At 29.1% G+C, this 20,363-nt stretch overlaps 1 protein-coding gene, 1 long non-coding RNA gene and 1 pseudogene across 2 annotated transcripts in view; 2 read left to right on the top strand and 1 right to left on the bottom strand.

Annotated features, from left to right (window-relative positions):
* The window catches only part of LOC137819395 (uncharacterized), a 60,376-nt gene extending 50,028 nt beyond the window's left edge, over positions 1 to 10,348 (top strand). The window contains exons 18-20 of the mRNA XM_068623232.2: positions 2,643 to 2,849; positions 2,942 to 3,098; positions 9,937 to 10,348. Of these exons, the coding sequence (XP_068479333.2) occupies positions 2,643 to 2,849; positions 2,942 to 3,098; positions 9,937 to 10,235 (663 nt within the window). The 3' untranslated portion in view covers positions 10,236 to 10,348. The remainder of the gene's footprint in view (positions 1 to 2,642; positions 2,850 to 2,941; positions 3,099 to 9,936) is intronic.
* Positions 5,416 to 6,945, bottom strand: LOC150023227 (uncharacterized; annotated as a pseudogene).
* Positions 10,349 to 14,317: 3,969 nt separating the features above from the next.
* Positions 14,318 to 14,727, top strand: LOC137810725 (uncharacterized). The gene is made up of 2 exons (XR_011080957.2): positions 14,318 to 14,410; positions 14,505 to 14,727. It is a non-coding gene; the product is annotated as an uncharacterized LOC137810725 (long non-coding RNA).
* The last annotated feature ends 5,636 nt before the right edge of the window (positions 14,728 to 20,363 follow it).

The raw sequence follows: 20,363 nt of genomic DNA, 5'->3' as shown, positions 1-20,363 counted from the left end.
TTCCATTGGATGATAGACAATTGTAACCTTTGTATTTGAGAATATCTCTGGAAAATACACACCTCAAATTTAAAATCAAGTTTTAAGAGAATGATAAGGTTTTAAACGAGAAAACAAGCACATCCAAAGTACATAAGAAGATTGAGAATTTATTATACAATTTTTAGATACCAAAATAATTAGTTGCAACAGAAACTAAATTAGATACCATTTTGAAAATTAAAAAAAAAAATTGGTTTCTAAATTAGTTTCTATTATTGTTAAATAGTTTCTAAATTGGTATCTAATTAGTTACCAATGTTTTAATTACTAATTATTTAATTTTTTAAATTTGGTTGTAAAAACATTGGTTGCTAATTAGATACCAATTTATAAATCATTTAAAAATAATATAAACTAATTTAGAAATCAAAAATTTATTTAGTCCCTAAAATGATCTATAATTTAGTCATTATAGCAACTAATTATTTTTTGTCTCTAAAATTACTTTTCATTTCATGATTTTTTGCAGCAAGCTAAGCACATACAACTTATATGCTCTAACTGAGAGGAATCTTATAATTATAGAAATAGGGAATTGATCCTATATAATCAAGAATTGTTATTATTATCACAATAAGCTGATAATACTATATATTAAGAATATCTAAAATATATATGTATTATAAGGAACATTTCTATTTATTTCCCGTATTATACTTTTTAGGAGAGGATATCAAATCTTCTCTATTTATTATATTAATCACTTTTTTTTCTGATAAAAAAAATAGTAATCACTTTTTCTTAATATAAATAAAATGCGTAGTGTCTCAAAAACATACTAGCTCAATATTGTTTCTCTTTTCCCTAAAGTTTAACAAATCCAATCCACAACCTTGATTTCTAGCAATCTTCCTTGTCGAGCAATTCATGCTTTGGATCCAATTACATTCTCGCGCACAATTAACAAGAATCTTGTCAGAAAATCACTAGAAATGAATCAAAAATAATTAGTAGTACTGTTTGCGGAAAACTGATCTACCCACTTGGGGTCATTCTCGTTAAATAGCCATTAGGAGCTTTACAGCAGACAATTCTAGGAGACATTACAGATATTTAGAGTAATTTACAGAAAATTGTTTATGTACAATATAATGTCTAATTAAATAATAATTGTGACAGCTTTAAGGACATTAACATTCCCCCTCAAATTATGATTATTGATCAACCAACAACTAGTTGCCAACAAGGAACCGATGCCGTTGTTTTGTTTGGTAAGATATGTGTTTGGGAAGATAAAAACTACTTCTCCCTCTTTAGTGTAGATACAAAATGGATACTTGGGGAAGCAACAACCAAACAAAAGAAAATGGAGCAAATTAGAATAAGGACATTAAGGATTTTTAATGTGGGAAAACTTTCTCAACTTGAGAAACAAAAATCCATGAACCTAGTCTAGAAAATTTTTCCACTATGAAAGTAGGATTACAATATTTGTTTCTCCCAACAAGGATGAAATATAATATCTCTCTAGCCTCTCACTAGGATTTCTAATTTCACACTAAGGTGGATAACAACTCTCTCATTTACTTTTTATGTTTTTTTATCACTAAAAAATAAATAAATTAAAAGGGAACACTTCAGGGTGTCTCAACCCTTATACAAGAACCTACACCTACTACATCTAGCTTTTGCAAAGTTAGGGGTTATATGCCTTAAGCTCTTTTTCCTTGTTTTGCTTTCTTCTCTCGTTAAGTCCTTTTGAGATCACTATGCTCACTCAAAAGAACTCCAGTTATATTTACTTTCTATGTTGCTCTTCACACTTGTTTGTCTTTCTTTTCCTCACAAGTTTCCTTTGTATAGAGAATGAGAGGAATACTTCTTCATAAAGAGATAGTGGATAATTAATGTCTGTCACATTTTCAAGATACCTTGAAAATACTATCTTCAACTTTCAAGGTTGAACTTCATAGTTTTCAAGAGAGATATATTTCCAAGACTTTGAAATGGTCATCATTGAATATATTCAATGGATCAATTATCAAGATTCATGGTCACGATCCTCATTAAATTAAGGAGAGATTCCCAACAATATAAGCCACATGAAGAAAAGTAGAAATATACGGAAGAGTTATTATAGGAAAATAGCTAAACGTAGAAGGAAATACGAAAATATCAAAGATATAATGAGTTGTATGTACGTTATCTTTTCCTTACTTAAGAAAAAAAGTAAGTGTAGATACAATTCTAGATATTACTAAGTGTACACACTTTTGGTTCATTTTATCAGTTTATCTTATTGTAATATTACATGAAAATTATTAAATAAAAAAATTTTAGAGATTAAAAATGTTTAGTTCTTGTATTAACTAAACTAGATATATTATTTTAAAGACTACAAAAATTATTGACATCTAAATTAGTTTCTATTATTGATAAATAGTTTTTAAATTGATATCTAATTAGTCACAAACTCTAGAAAATATTTATCAATAATAGAAATTAATATAAATATAAATAATTTTATTAGTTTCTAAAATACTATTTAATTTAGTTAATATAATAACTAGTTATTTTTATCTGTAAAATTAATTTTTATTTAATAATTTTTACTATTAAATTTGTCCTTTGTACCTTTTAAATGTTGGCACAACTTGCAGGTTGGGGTTCAAGGGTTGAAGATCATGAAGCCTCAGACCGAAAACGACAATTCTTCATCAATTATAACTGTAAATGGAGTAAAAGAATTGAGTGACGAAGTTGAGGGAGTTGATGTTGAAGTAGGCATGATATTATGTGAAGATAATGAAGATGATGAAATGGTTAATTGGGAAGTGGAGAATCTAAAGTTTTATATAAGACAAGCGGTAATGCTTCTTTGCCTTTGGTATTTAAAGTAATGTAGTGATTGAGTGTGTTTTATTGAAAGGTGATGTGTAATGAAGATTTTACCATACAGACTGAGACAGTTGTGACGAAGGAAGAGGTCCAACACCTCACTTTTCTGTGCAAATCCGAAATTGATTCTTTGGGACGAATAACGGCTGGAATTTTACGGCTCTTTAATCTAGAAAGTTCTGTCGGCCAGTATGTAATTGACCGCCTTGGCAATCTAGGTACGCTTCCTGATTTTCTTCTCTATACAATGCTTTTAATTAGGAATTAATTTAACTTAATTTACCAATTACCAAGTGCTGTCATTGTTATAAATCTTAGAACTGCATTTTGATCGATTGGGTGGACATGGATTTCAGGTTTAACATTCTTCATTGGCAATGAATGGTTGGTTTTGTATCCATGTCATTAAGATTAAGAGAGAGTGCATATTTCTTTTATTTTATTTTTCTTACTTAAATCAAAATAAAAAGTCTGAATATGTACACTCGTTCTACATAATGTAAAATAAAAATCCAATAAAGACTAGAATAAGAAAAAACAAAATAAAGGCAACACATATGTACAAAGAGAAACATCTAAGAATTAGAAAAGAGAAAATTAATATTAGCTTCCTTCTAGAAACCTTGTATCCATATCCTTTGTTAGCCCCCCGCAAACTGAGGAACAAATATTGATAAGACCCAACTTGGAACAAATACTCTTGAAAGATTAAAGTCTTAAGGCTTTGATATAAATGTTAGCCAGTTGCTCTGTCGTAGAAATGAGAAGCAAATATATGAGACTCTACTTCAATTTTTCCCTAACAATGTGATCATCTTTTTTTATGTGTTTTGTACGCTCATGAAACACAAGATTACTTGTTGAGTCATTGTCACAATACAAAAGTGATGGTTGCTCAAAAGGAACTTTGAAATCTTGAAAAAGAGAAGTTAGTCATTGAATTTCACATGTAACAGTGGTCATTACCCTGTATTCACCTTCACATGAACTCTTTGATATTGTTCCTTGCTTATTTGATTTCCATGATATGAGAGAATTTCCAAGATACACACTAAAACCAATCATTGATTGTCTTGAATGACTACAGGTGCTCTAATCACTATCACAAAAGGCTTTTAAATGAGCAAAAGTGTTGGAAAAGAAAAATACATCAAGACTCGGAGCTCCTTTAACATATCTGAAAATTCCAATTGTTGCATTATAGTGAGCAAGTGCAGGTGTAACAAGAAATTGAGAAAGTTGTTGCACATAAAAGGTTACGTCAGGTCGGGTATTAGTGAGATACATAAGTCTTTCATTCAATCTTCTATAGGCTTGAATATTTGTGAAAGGAACACTTCCAGTAGAAGATAATTTTGCATGATAATCAATTGGAGTAGGTGCAAGTTTGCAGGCTAAAAGACCTGCATCCAATGTAGTCAAACTCGTAACTCGTACGAGGATCGGGAAGGAGTTAAAAGATCGTAACTCGAGGATCGTAACTCAACTCATAAGAGTTACTAACATATGAAAAATAATATTCAATACATAACACAACTGGAAACAGTTTCATAAATCATAAATTGTTCATACAAAAAACAACTAAGTTCACAAATATCTAATACAATTAAACTATCCAAGGAAATCCTTCATATTAATTGAAGGATAATCATCATTCTCTTCTACAAGATCTTCATTTTCATTAATGTTATCTATGCCAAGACCTTCATCATCCGCAGCAATTGGAGGAACCTCCAAATCATCCATAGGTTCAACTTCTCCAACTTCATCCAAATCATCCATAAGTTCAACATCATTTGCTTCATTATCTTCCACTGTCCATTCTTCATCAGAGGCAAGCTCATCAATGTTGTAGTTTTTTGTGTTCCTAACATCCTTCCTCTTCATCAATCTTGAATTAGCCATCACAAAGACTACATCATTCATGGTCTTCTGGTGTAAACAATTTCTTTTTTTCGTGTGGACCTAAATAATTATAACATCATAAATTTATCCCTTCATAAATTTTAATTATAAAATGAACTCATAAATTTAAATGCTTACCCTTTCAAATGCACTTCAATTGCGCTCACACCCGGATGAACTACAAGTCAAACCCAAAACTCTAACTGCAAATCTTTGTAGTTCCGGAAGTGCATCACCATATTGTTCCCACCACTGTGCTGGAGTTTTTTTTTTAGTGCACGTTGAGCTATTTCACTACCCAAAAATCCAGATTTGCTCTTGAAACCCTCAATTTGGGCATCAATCTTAGTTATCTCATCAATGTCTCCTCCCATCCTCTCTAAACATTCATACATCCCCCGTTTCACCTCATAATCAACTTTAAAATCCGGATGATAATGCAAAATGGGATTTAGATAACGGCCTGCAGCATGTAATGGCCTATGCAATTGGTTGTCCCATCTTTGATCAATGATTTCCCAAAGTGGAGTGTAACTATGTAAGATAAAAGTAAATAAATAAATATAGAAACAAAATTTATATTTCTAAAAAAGATTAGGAATGAAATAAAAGTGAAAGGTAATTAGTTATTTACCTTTTACTAACTCCATTGAAGAGACTTTGTATCTTCTCTTTAGCAAGGTCCATCTCTTCATAAATAAAACCCATGGCTGGTTTTTCATCAGAATCCACCATGCGCAACACCTTAATTAGGGGAAGAGCACCCCTTAAACAATTCAAAATATTTGACCAGAATCCCTTATTCAATACCGAATTTTCAACAAGCCTTCCATGTCTAGTCTTTACACACTGACTAGATTGCCACTCCTTAGATGTAAACATCCTAATCAGTGATTTCTTATTCTCATTTAAACATCCCAAAGTTAAATAAGAAGTGGCAAAACGAGTATTAGCCGATCTTATTAAATCTATCCCTTCAGTATGTTTGTGCAACAAGCAAATAAGACTAGTTCTAGAATAGATATAGGCTGTTATTTTCTTACCATTTGATATAGTCTCCTGATGGAGTGGTATTTTCTTCTCAAAATCTTCCAACATTAAATCAATGCAATGTGTTGCGCATGGTGTCCAATACAATTTTCTTCTCTTTTGCATTAAGAGATCTCCAACTACTTTGTAATTTGTTGTATTATCAGTTACAATCTACATCACATTATCTTCCCCAACCTCTTTAACAACATCATCCATCATCTTGAAAATTTTGCCAACTGTCTTAGATATGTCAGAAGCATCAATTGACTTCAAAAAAATAGTCCCCTTTGAACTATTTACAAGAAAATTAAGTATGGTTCTTCTCTTCCTGTCAGTCCACCCATCTGTCATTATTGTGCAACCATATTTTTTTCAACATAATCTATGTTCTTCCAATATTTGATTGGTTTTTTCAACTTGTTGCTTCAAATATTTCACCCTGATTTCATGGTATGATGGTGGCTTAATTCCAGGGCCATGTTTGGAAATCATTTCAACCATTTTAGTGAACTCTTCACTCCTTGCTACATTAAAGGGAATAGCATTGTTGTAGAAAAATAAAGAAATTTGTTGACATGTATCTTCCCTCTCACTTTTCTTGAAGATGGAATTGATAGTAGTTTGACTTCCTCTTCTCTTGAAAATACTTGATGACTCACCCCCCACACTCTCTTCTTGAGAAGGTCTTTTTCTAAAATTTTCAGAATCACTCACATAGCTTTCCAAGTCTACTTCGAACATAGATTTTTTTATTAAATTTTGCTGCAGCATAGAAACAGTACCCAACATTAAATTTTTAACTTCTTCTGGAACAGCAAGACATGCTCCAACATTTTTTGAAGTGCATGCAAGATGATGTTTTAGCCTATAGATACCCCCAATTAAAATCTTCTCACAATATTTACACTTCACGTTTCTTGATTTCCCATCAATGGAAATACAGTGATTCCATCCAGGGTCCTTTTTTTGTACTGTCCCCACCTCCTGAATCCATAGTAGAAGGCACTGTCTTGTAGAATAAAAAAATAGCATGTGATGGAAAATGAGAGAGAAGAGATGAGGAGAATGTTCGCGGAGGAGGCGACGCGAGCAGAGCGGCGGCGTCGCGAGCGGAGGAGGAGGCGGCATTGCGAGCGAAGGAGGAGGAGGCGTCGCGAGCGGAGGCGGAGGTGGCGTCGCGAGTAGAGCAGCGGCATCGCGAGCAGGGGCGTAGGCGGCGTCGCGAGCAGAGGCGGAGGCGGTAGGTTTTGTTCTGTGTTGTTTAGGGTTTCTAATTTTTTTAGGGTTTCACTCTAAAAAAACACACATTGGGCCTCTCTAGCCACATTGGGCCGCACTGGCCGCATTGGGCCGCACCAGACTAAAATAAATTAGGGATTTTTTAGGGTTAGGTTGTGCCGCGCCACAGTGCGAGGCGACTCGGAGACGGCCTCCGAGGCAGCGAGGCAGCGAGCTCCGCGGCGATGCGGTGCGATCCGCTCCGGCACCGATCCGTCATGCGAGTCAACTCGATTTTGGCTCCAGAATCGCTGAATCGTACATTTTTGCGAGTTTACTCGCGATTTTGACTACATTGTCTGCATCTGTTAACAATTCTAGTGTATTTTTCCTTTGATTCCCCATTATCCCTTTCTTACTTCATGATATTTCAAGACCAAGAAAATATCTTAAATTCCCAAAATCATTGATCTTGAATGTTTGATTCGCTCAATCTCCTTTTTATCATTTTCTGTCAATATTATATCATCCACATACACCAATAATGTTGTAAAAGATCCTTCAAAAGAATTAATGAACAAGAAATGATCATTCATAGATTGAGTATATGCCATAGAAAGCAAAACTGATGACAATTTGGCAAACCACTCTCTGTTGGCTTGCTTAAGGCCATAAAAAGCCTTTTTTAATTTACAAACTTGTCCTGGTTGAGTAGAAGTCAATCTAGAAGGAGCAACCATGTATACATCTTCTTTCAACTCTCTATATAAAAAGGCATTGTTTATGTCTAATTATTTCAATTCCCAATCATAGATAGAAGCTAGAGAAAGAAACAACCTTATGGTGGTCATCTTTGCTATTGGAGAGAAAGTATCAAGATAGTCAATGCCTTCTGTTTGTGTGTATCCCTTTGCTACTAGTCGTGCTTTATATCTTTCAACTGTCCCATTAACTTTATATTTTATTTCGATTCAACCTATGGTTGTTTTTTCCTTAGGCAAAAGAACAATCTCCCATGTTTGATTTGACTCCAAAGAAGATATCTCACATTGTATAGCTTTTCTCCAACAGTCATGTTTCACAGCTTCAGAATAAGTGTTTGACTCAACATGGTGTGAAGAAAGAGACATAACAAGATATGTGTAAGAAGGTGGTAAATTGTTATAAGACAACAAGATTTAAAGGATATTTAACTCTTGAAAATGTATTGGAAACATTAAGATTGCAACGATAGTCCTTTAAATACTTAGGTGGTTTTTTTTATTCTGGTACTCATTCGGACAGACTGGTCTGATTCAAAATTTTGTTTTGTGTCGTGATCTACATTGAGGTTTTGGTCTATATGGGAACAAACTTCTTTTGGAACCTCAATTTCTGACTTACAATTATTATTACTGTTATTTTCAGCATTATCACAATGTGCAAGAATGGCTTGTGATGGCTGACTCAAAATAGGTTGATCTTCAGTAAAAAAAATTGATCATGAATGTAAGGACTGTTAGTTTCATTGTTAGTATCTTGAACCCTTTCATGTGGAAAAACATTTTCATAGAAGACAACATCCCTAGACACAAAAATTTCTCTGGATTGAATATTCGACAGAACATATCCTTTTGTTTGGAGTATTGACACATGATGTTTGATGCACTATTAATTTGTTAACAAATAAATTAGTCATAAAATATTCAATCTCATTATCACTTATTATTTGTATTGCTATCTCAAATTGTGTTAACAAAAACAACAAAAATTTCCAAAGTCTTGACAACTTCAAATTTTTGTTTTAAAAGAAAAATCAATGTGTACCTCAAATAGTAATCAACTATGGTCAAGAAATATTTATGACCATGAATTGATGGTATTTAGTATGGTCCCCATACATATATATGAATCAATTCAAAATATTTTTTAGATTTAGATGTACTAATAGGAAAATAAAGTCTTTTTTGTTTTGCAAAATAACAAACATCACAAACAATAGATTTGTTATATTTAACAAAAGGATATTTAGTCATCATAGCATCAATACATTTGTTTGAAATATGTCCTAATAAATAATTTCAAAGGGTTTCTAGATCACTAGCACCAACATTAACAATATTGATGGTATGTGCATATTTGATGGGTTTGATTTAAAGTTTTTAGGATGGAATCCTGAGTATATAAAGTTTATATCGCATCTTAGCTGAACTAATTATTTTTAAGTAGTTCTTGTTCTGAATGTGACAACCATTAGAGTCAAAGGTAAGAACACAAGATTATTATCAATCAATTTTGCTACTGAAAGAAGATTAAAAGTGAAACAAGGAATATACAAAACATTGTCTATGACATGATTTTGATTGAAAAAAACAGTTCTAGAATAATTGACAATGACTTGATTTCCATTTGGTAACTAGACATAAATTAGACTAATTTGATTATATGAAGAACAAATGTGGTCAGTAGCACCACTATCAAGAATCCAAGAACTGAAGGAAGAAATAAATTTATTACCAATTTGTGTTGTCATGTTGGAAGGAATAATAGAGACTTGATTAGAAACATTACCACTGGATTTGGATTGTTGTAAAAGAGCTAATAATGTTTGATACTACCCAGGAGTATAATCAATTTGTTGAGACTGCACTTTTGTATTTGAACCTTCATGATTTTGCTAATCATTATTATAATCTTGTTCGAAAGAAGAAATCATCTTCTGATAATCAAAAATATGAATTATGTCTCGTGAGAACCTCTCCTTAAATGATTTCATATGTCAAAGACATTATCCATACAGATAATGTTTTGTAGGATGGGTGGAGAAACAACCTTGAGCATTCAAGAAACAATCAAGATATTGGCTTTGGCTCTCATTTATTCTCATTTATTCTTTTTTGATAATGCTATGATGATATGCAGGAAGTGAAGACATTGACAAGAATTTGTGTCCTGAGAAGCCTAGCATAGATGGTAGTGTTTCTAGCCAAGGCCTCTCTCAGTTACAAAACCCAACAAATGAAAGTCCAAGAAAAAGTATGGAACAAACAATAACTTTGCTTGAGGAAGCAGTAGCTGCTTCACAGGCTAAGATTACTGATTTGATATCTGACATTGCTACTTCTGAGTCTTCCTTTCAGCACCTCACTGTTATCAAAGAACTCAGTCAAAAAATTGAGTCCATGCAGGGTTTAGTGGTGCAATTGAAGAACCAACTTTAATACACCACTCATGTGCAGTTAAATTTTATACTTTTCATAGTTCAGAAATTCTTTTGTATATAGCATAGAAGATCATAGTTTGAGTTTTATACGAGATGAGCCAAAGTGAAGGCTCTGCATTTATGCATTATTAAATTTTGTAGCGTTAAAGCATCACCGAATGGGAGAAAAGAATGCCATTTTGTTCGCCTGAATTCAACTTTGTCAAAGAGTTATTGATAGCTACAAAGATATATATTGGATAAGTTTAAATAAACTTCTTCATGATATTTGTTGAAGAAGAATATAAGAATATGAAATAAGTTTTTTTTCTAAGTTAAAAGATTACCTTTTATAACTAGTTATAAAATGAGTTTTAATTTATGTATTAACTATTTAACTCATAAAGAAACTTATTTTTTCTTATTTTTTTAAAGTTCTTTTAGAGAAATTTATTCTAACTTATTAAGAAAAACACATTTATATTTTTTTTTCTTGTATCTAAACAATCAAGGTCCCCTTTCATAATGTAAATATGTTTATAATATATATGCATGTAAACAAATATTAAAATAGGGTAGGATAAGTAATAAAAAATAATATACCTTAATTATTTTAATTTCCCTTAATAAATTTTTATAATTAAATTTTGTTATTAATTAATGAGTATTTTTTAATCTTACAAATCTTAAAACTTTTCATGTTCACTCGGTTGATCATCATAAACAACGTTAATAACTAAAATTTTCTCTGCGAGATATCGAATTAATTTTTATTCATATTTTATTGAAAGCATGAGCAAACCTGCAGGATTAAAATTAATATATGATGGTAAGACATGGACATGATACTTAAATGAAGATAATCTTCACCTTGTAAATATGTTCATGTATAATCTTCAACTTGCATGAATCTAAATATTTTAAACTGAATACTTTCGCAGAATACATTGAAAATTCATATATAAAATATGTAATTGCCTTAAACATGAGATGTTTAGTATAAAAAAATATTAAATTTATAGAAGGGAAAATATAACTTGTTTTTTTCTTATATTTTCAAATTAATGAATTCACTCCATTAATTTTTGAAAGTATGTGATTTTAATATTTTTTACATTTAAATTTAATGTATAGTGACAGTTATTTACCACAAGACTAAATTTACACAATTCTTTTAAATCTAACTTTTTTTAATATTTAGTGACGTTTTTTTATCGTCATAAAGTAATTAGAAAAGATTAAATTTATACATTTATTTAAAATTGAAAGATTAATTAGTCAATTTTTAAAGTATAGGTATGAAAACCAAATTTAACGAAAAAAATATATAAAAAACACATTTAACCCTTTATGTACTTGTTATTAAATAAATCTAAGAGTTAAGAAGTATCTTCATGATACAAAATTGGAATAAGGAAAGGAGAAGGTGAGATAGGTCTTTGTTCCTGTCGGTTGACCCAGAAACGTCTCTATGCGTCTACGTCACCCTCACGCTCAGAATCCCTGCGCTTGCACGTGTCTTCCCTCTGTTTGAATGCCTGAAAACACAAAGACAAACGGTGTCCTAGAGGCCGTTTGCACTCCGACGACCAAGTCAATCTTAGGGCTAGAAAACACCAAAACTGTTTAACGTAAGATTGTATGTGTAAGCGGCGCAAAGAATAGTGTACCTTGCTAAGTTTGTTACTTCCCTTTATATAGACTGAAACTAGGGTTTCCACTGTTTCCATTACCCAAAATAGGCTTCCTGAGGGGGTGGGCCCCAGCGCCGCAGTTACCCACTCTTAGGATAACCTAGTGCGTGGGGTTCCTTAACTAAAGTGCAACCTCTGACGGGATGACCACCTGGATGCCTCCTCGTGCACCTGGTCTCTGGGGTCACTCGTCTTGGGAGCGCCTTAGCTGTCCTCGCGCCATGCATGCAGCTCGACCCTTGGAACGTGACCCTCAATGGTCGTATCTTTCCAGTAGCTTTATACTTGTGTTACGCCTGAACGCGTCATCCACTCCACACGCATGAACTCTCGTGACCTAGGCTTCTCCCTTACTGATAACTGGTACGTGGCCTGGGATCCACCTCTCGTGGCCCAGCTCTGCTGTTTGAGTCTCGATGTCTGACCTCTCACACTGCTCAGTGGTACGTCGGTACATTCTGGTGACCAATGTCAGACCACTCTCTGGTTGCTTAGCGCACGTGCCTCGCTAGACACTGTCCCATGTTGCTCGTGGGACCCCGCTTACGTGGCCGCAACATCACTAATAGTCAACGACGCCCGAGAACTGGTCAGTACAGTCTTTATTAACAAAAACCTAGATCATATTAATTTTATGAAGGTGAAGTAACACAACTTTATTAAGAAAACATTATAAACCTAGAGTAATTATATGTAAGCTTTGAAACCAATGTTATTTTATGGGGGTTTTAAAATCTAAGGTATTTTACAGAGGTTTTGAAATCCATGAAATTTTACGAAGGTTCTAAAACTCACAACATTTTATGGACACTCTTAAACTCATGGTACTTAACGGGGATTTTGAAAAACCTCCATTACCCAGGGAATAAGTTCCCAACAGATGGTTTAACAAGGAAAAGTGTAACCTCGGATAAATGATTTAAGAAAGGTTTTAACCCTTGGTAATATAAAAATAAACCTCCATTAAATTATTTTTTTTCTTGTTAATATCAATTTAATTATTTTAAGGGTTAAATATGTTTTTCATCCTCGTACTTTAACAAGAAATTGATTTCCGTCCTTGGTCCAAACTTTAGACCTTCGCAGTGTTAGTAGTGTGAAAATGATTGGAATGAGGCATGTTCTTGTTGGCTCACCTGGATTAGGTCTTGGTGGTGGATTTTGTGCTAACTTTTCTTTTCTACTGTTGCTGCTTCGAGATGCCTGAAATCCAAATGAAGGGAACTCCACCTGTTGACAAGACTAGATCAAGTTAGTAAGAGCATATAATCACTGTCCATATCAGAAATATTTTAATATAATTATTTTTAATATTTTAAAAAAATCGTTTTCATATTAAAATATTTATTAAAATTTTCATATTTTCCTTTCTAAGTGCCTCCATCACTTTCATGTTCTCCAATAATTAATATCAATATTCTAATTAATATTAATGTTTTAATTAATATCAATATTATAATTAATATTAAAACTGGATCTTAAAATTATACTTAATATTATAATTAATATTAAAACTGGATCTTAAAATTATACTTAATATTTATAATTAATATTAAAATTGGATCTTATAATTATAATTTACATAAATATTCATATTTATAATAATTATAAATATTAATTATAATAATTATTATAATTATATGATCATGTTTTAATATAAATAGAAAATATTAATTGTAATATATTTTTTTTAAAATATTATAAACATCTTTTATATTAAAATATTTATTTTATCGAAAAAATAAAGTTAAAATTAGATTTATTACTTAAACTTTTATCATTTCGACATTCAGTCATGACGTAAATGTTATAATATATTATAATTCTTTAAAAATGTTAATTAAATTATATGAATAATTATATAATAAATAAGAAAATATATATTTATTCTGTTAATTTTTATATGCATAATTTTAATTTATATTATGCATGTATTCTAAATAATATAATTGTATTTAAATAGTTATTTAAAATTTAATTTTGATCAAAATATAGATTTGTTTAGTATTTTTTATAGCATCAAAATTACATTATAATTATGTCTAATGTTTTAATTTACTCTAATTTATAATAGGAATGTATTTAATTTATCATTTGTTTTAATTGAAAATATAAGGTATTTTATTTTTATTAACATTTTTAATAATTAATAAATATAATGCTACTTTAAAAATGATTTTTTAATTATTATTAAAGTAGTTTCTATTATTAAGAAAAAAATTATAAAATAGTTTCCTATTATTTTTAAACTCTAAATTAATTAATATTTAATTTTTTTTAATGTTTATTTGGAGTGTAAATTTATGGTAAAGGAAGATTCTCATAATATTTTCTTCATAATAAAGTAATTATTATCTATATATATATACCTATGTTTTTTAAAAACTTCATATCAAATTATTAATTAGGTAAGGAAGGAGTGCATTACACTAAAATCAGATTAAGATGAATATGTTCTCTTCAATTCTGTTTGTTCTGCTTGTTCTCTCCATTGGGATGGGTATGTTTTGTTTTCAATTTATTTAAGCATTTCAATCTTATAATTTTTTGTCTAAGGTTGGTTGGTTAATATTCTGTGTTTGTGTATGATGTAGAAAATGAAGGGCCACTAAAAATGATAGAGGCAAGATTTTGTGACGTAACATTACACGATTATTGTGAAGCAGAATGTTTTACAGATTGCCCCAAAAAATACGGAAAGAAAGCAATGGGTGTGTGTAATGAAACAAGTCAATGCATATGTAGATGGGAATGCTAACTGTTTCACATCCTTTTGTGTTCACTAAATTCAAAGAAATAAAAACACTCTTTTCATTATTCTGTCTTTTTATCTCTCTTTATTTTCTGCTTAGGAACATAAATATTCTTCTCTCTGTTTATATTTTCAGTTTTCTATCTCCAATAAAATTGACATAAAATACTTAATGATGACTATTTAAAGTCATAAATTTGTTTTATAAATAATTTTTCAATTAATAATTTTAAATACATTATGCAGTAATAATGGATTCCCTTTTAGACTCGTTTGAATGATGAGTTATTATATAATTAACTTTTTTCAGTAATACTAATTGGATTTACTGTTATTTTCAGTATGTTGTTTTCTATCATACAATTTCTAAATGTCATTTTAAAAATTAAAATCTCAATAAATATAATATATATATATAATGGCAGCTTCTTAAAATTAAGACTTTATATATAATTCATATAAAAGTAAGACTTAAAATAAAATTATTATAATTAATAAATAAATAATTAAAATTAATATATAAATAATTACGTAGTCAAATTTTATTGTGATCTTATAATTATTATTATATTTATTAGTATAATTATCAATATTTATATAATTAATAATATAAATATTATTAATATTATTAATATTATTAATATTATTAAATATTATGAAATTTTATTAAATATTATGAAATTTTATTAAATATTAAATATTATGAAATATTAATAAACGTTATTAAATATTATTAAATATTATGAAATATAATTAAATATTATTAAATATAATTAAATATAATTAAATATAATTAAATTTTATTAAATTTTATTAAATTTTATTAAATTTTATTAAATTTTATTAAATTTTATTAAACATTATTAAACATTATTAAATATTATTAAATATTATTAAATATTATTAAATATTATTAAATATTATTAAATATTATTAAATATTATTAAATATTATTAAATATTATTAAATATTATTAAATATTATTAAATATTATTAATACTATTCATAATATTAATATTATTAATGTTATTCATATTATTAATATTATTCATAATATTATATTAATATTATTAATTTTATAATGTTAGAAGTATGTATACCTATTAGTTATGATTATTATTATTTAGGTTTAATTACCTTTTTCGTCCTTATATTTATAGTCTATAGTCAATTTGGTACCGTGGTTTTTAAAAAATTCAATTTGGTCCCTAAGTTTTTCTAAATGTATTCAAAATGGTCATTTCTGTTAAATATCACCAAACGACATTAAGTGGTGCTTATGTGGCAGACACGTGTAAATTACGTGGATGGTGCTTACATTACTTTAGTGAATACTGAATTAGGGTTTAGATTATTCAAATTGGGGATTTCGAATTTCTGATTTTGGATTTCTAATAGGAGGATTGCTCTCTGGTTGGATTCTGTGGTACGCTTCCCTACTTCGATTTTATTCGGAGGTGTGCTCCCCTCATTCGATTCTGTGGTGCGAGTAAATTCGGAGGTGCGATCTAGTAGTTTGTGATTCGTTCGTGGGTGTAGTTCCGTTTGTGGTGGAAATGTGTGCATATAGATCTGCATTTGCATCATCATGTAGCTGTATCATCAAGTGAAGAAAATCTGCTTGTGCTTTATCTTCTAATGTATTACATATCTTTTGTATTACTTTTACATACTTTACCTTTATATTATTATAACATTACAGTTTTCCTTCATTTATTTAGTCTTTGATGAGATTGGCCTCTGCTAATTGCTCTGAATTTTCTTGTTGTGTTGTCCAAATCAGAGTTCTTAATTGTCCACGTAACTTACACGTGTCTGCCACATAAACACCACTTAACGTCGTTAGGTGACAGAAATGGCCATTTTGAATACATTTTAAAAAACTTAGGGACCAAATTGAATTTTTTAAAAACCACAATACCAAATTGACTATTGACTATAAATATAGGGACAGAAAAGGTAATTAAACCTATTATTTACTATTATTAGTTATGAATATTAGTAATGATTTTATAATTATTTATATTATAATAATATTTTTAATAGTATCTATATAATTATTATGATTAATATTATATATATTGTTAAAAAGTTTAAAATTATTATTATTATTTGTATATTTAATGTTATTAATATTGTAAATAAAAATATTTATATTAATAATAATATTAAATTTATTTTTAAATATAGATTTGTGGGTAAAATTTGTGAATAATGTAAAATTTACCTACGACTAGAGATTTGTGGGTAATAATTTGTAGGTAATGCTGAATTTATCTACAGATTCAGATATGTGATTAGTATCTGTAGGTAATGTTAAATTTACTTACAGATTTAGATCCGTAGATAATATCTGTAGATAATATTAATTTTTTTTAGTGTGATTTCTTTACCATTAACTAATGTTTTATGTTTCTCTATTTTTGGTTTAGAGAACAATTGATCAAGTTTAGCGTTACAAGGTTTTTCCAAAACAAGCTTCAAAGGTTATGTTTTATGTTTTTTTGTTCTTTGCTTCAACATCGATTGATTAAGTTTAGGGTTCCAAACTTGTCTTGATTTCTGTTCTTTTGTTTGAGTAGGTTAGATTTATATTGGTGGGTAGTTTTGAATTTGATTTTTCAAAGACAGAGATTCATTAAAAAAAAATTTAGGGTTACACTTCTTTGGTTTTTCAGACATTCATACTTCTTTGGTCGTTCGTATACGATGTGACTCTTTTGTTTTCCTTTCATTCTTTTTGTTACTTTTAATATTAAGTTGCATAATTCATTTTTGATTTTGTGTGTGAAGGGATGATGTGATACTATATTCAAATCGTGTTGCATTTTAAACTTATGTGCTCAACATAAAAGTAGTGGCAACTATAGTAAAAGTAGATTCAGACTTCATATTTTGTTCTTCCTTATTCTTCTATTATGTTTTTGTGGGATTGCTTTTGTTGCTTCTATTATGTTTTCACAGTTTTTTTAGAAAGGCAAAATGGGCTACTTTATTTTTTGTTTGGTTGTTTTTGTTGTTTTTTATATTAAGTTGCATAATTCATTTTTGATTTTGTGTATGAAGACATTATGTGCTGCTATATTTAAATTGTGTTGCATTTTAAATTGATGTGCTCAACACAAAGTAGTGGCAGCTACAACAAAAGTTGCTTCAGACTTGATGTTTTGTTCTTCCTTCTTCTTCTATTATGTTTTTTGGGATTACTTTTGTCTGTTAAACATTTTTCTAGAAAGGCAAAACAAAAGTTGAATAGCAATTAATGTAATTTAAAAAAAAAAAATTTGGTGTTCATGATTTGATGAATCATATTTTGTATTAGAAAATTGAGTTTTCATATAATATGCCGAACATACCTCAACAGTTTCACATTTATTTATTTTCATAGGGTAGCTTGAATTTTTTTGTAAAAGTGTGTTAACATGAAAAATTAAAATCAAAGACGAGTAATATTTTGAACAAAGATCATGTTGAAGTAGAAGTTGGTTTTAAGATGTTAAACCCTCAAGTCTTTGGTCAAATGATATCTTGAAGAAAAGAAACATTATTTTCCAAAAAATATCTTCCTATTGTGAAGTCTACATTGTTGATTGAAATTATAAGCATTAATCAAGGACTTGCTTCTGGTATGAGTTGTTTCTCTGGTTGTTTGATGATTTGGAGTATGAAGAGACAACTATTCTTATTTATGAAGGAATTTGTGTGGAAAACTCATTTTCCTAAACTAGCATAAACTATTCATTCATGTAGAGAATTTATAGGGATGTTATGCCACCAAAATCTTGCAATGTGTTGTAATGGTCATGAAGAATTTTTTTTTTCAATATTTTATGCATGTTCATGACATTAAGAGTGTGATTTGGGTTCCTACTATTTTGGGTAACTTTGTGAAGAATGGTCTAAAAAGAATGAACAAATCTTTAATTCAAGGATACTCACTCTAATCATTATCATAAAGTAATTTTGAAAAAATAATAATACTATTTTATAATTTTAATACTTTAAATTTTTATTTTTATTTGTCATAATAAATATATGATTATTTATATTGGTATATATTAAATAATAAAAGACATGTTAAGAATGAGGTGATTAATAATTTTTTTTTTATTTATTCGTATAAATTTTCATCTTTCAATTTGTTGGTTTAAATTTAATACTCCTATTTCTTTAGTGTTGTAATATTTTAACTATTAATTATTGAAATTTATATTGGCATTTTTAGACTGTATGCAGTTTCAGTAAAATGAAATTAATTATTTTTTAAAATAGATTTAAAAAGACATTATTTCTTCAATATTTGCAATTTAGTTGGACCTAATATTTTTATTGCGATTTTGAAACTAAATTTCAAGTTTTTTTGTTAAAGTACTTGGTTCAAAACTATAGCATATATTTTCAATTTTAATTTTTCTGGTTTTATATAAAAAAAAACATTTTGGCAGTTGTATATTATAATTAATTAATTTAATAATAATTAATAAAAATAAAGATAAAACATCAGTAAAAATTAAAATAATAATTTAGTTTTTCTTCGTATGTAGTGTACATATTTTTAATTTAGAATTTTTCTGGTTTTATAATAATAAAAAAATAAGCACGAGAGTAAATTTTCCTTAGTGTAAGACTTCTCTTCTTACAAAATCAATCATATCAATATTCTCACTCGTGGCATATTTTGTACCTTATTATATTAACAACTGAATTGTACTTAGTTTGATTTTTTTTGCTGGGCAAAGAATCTATTCACTAGGGCAGGGAATAAACATTGAATACTAAGGAATATAGCTTTGGGACAAGTTATACGCAGTAATAATGTAGTCTAACCCATTGAGACATTCTTTAATGATGTCTTCTGCAAATTTCAATTAAAGTCATTGTGAAAGATTAGTGAACAGATACAAAAATGGGCAAATTAGAAATATATTATTTGGTAAAGACAATTACATATGTTTAGGTGGAACTAATGGTGAAATCATTATCACCTATACCAGTAATATCACTGATCAAATTTTGCTTTGGCATAACTATAAAGACTAGGTGAGTGAAATGCTAGCAGTTTAAGATCACGAATGAGTAAAAACTAAAAGTTGCAAATAATGACCTTGCTTGCTAATCATAAATATATATATTTGAATGTTGTGGTGCACTTCTGTTTTAGAAGATGGAAGTCTAGTGGTAAGTGATTCAAGTCTTGTCCAAATATTTGTATTTGATTGGATGTTGTGATTGATAATAGAACTCAATCATGCAAATCTAGTCCTTATGTGCTTTAGATCACTCTGAGTTATCTTAAAAACAATCTCAAAATACTTCAGACATATCTCCTATGCACAATTTAGTTCTAAGCAAAAGACCAATCATATTAAATTTTTATAAAAGATCAAAACACTACTTTTAAACAAAAATTTGAAAACTATGTTTATAAATACTTTAATTATTTTATAATTTTGTCAATTTATTATTAAAACTATGTTAAATTTGTAAATTAAAACTATTTTAACTTTGTACACACATAATTATACTAATTTTTTAAATAACTCCTAAAAATCTAAAAGGAGATTATCAAGGCAATGTACATAATTTCTTATATTTACTTTTTTAGTTTTAGCTTTTGTTTACATTTCAATTTTCACATCTTTGAAAAGTGTAAAACTAGACACTTAGTAAAATGATATAAGGAGTTAGATTGCCTCAGTTA

The sequence above is a fragment of the Phaseolus vulgaris genome, chromosome 11, assembly GCF_051622355.1.
Source record: "Phaseolus vulgaris cultivar YP4 chromosome 11, ASM5162235v1, whole genome shotgun sequence".
In the NCBI taxonomy this organism is placed as follows: domain Eukaryota; kingdom Viridiplantae; phylum Streptophyta; class Magnoliopsida; order Fabales; family Fabaceae; genus Phaseolus; species Phaseolus vulgaris.
This window is presented reverse-complemented; position numbering and strand designations above follow the sequence as displayed.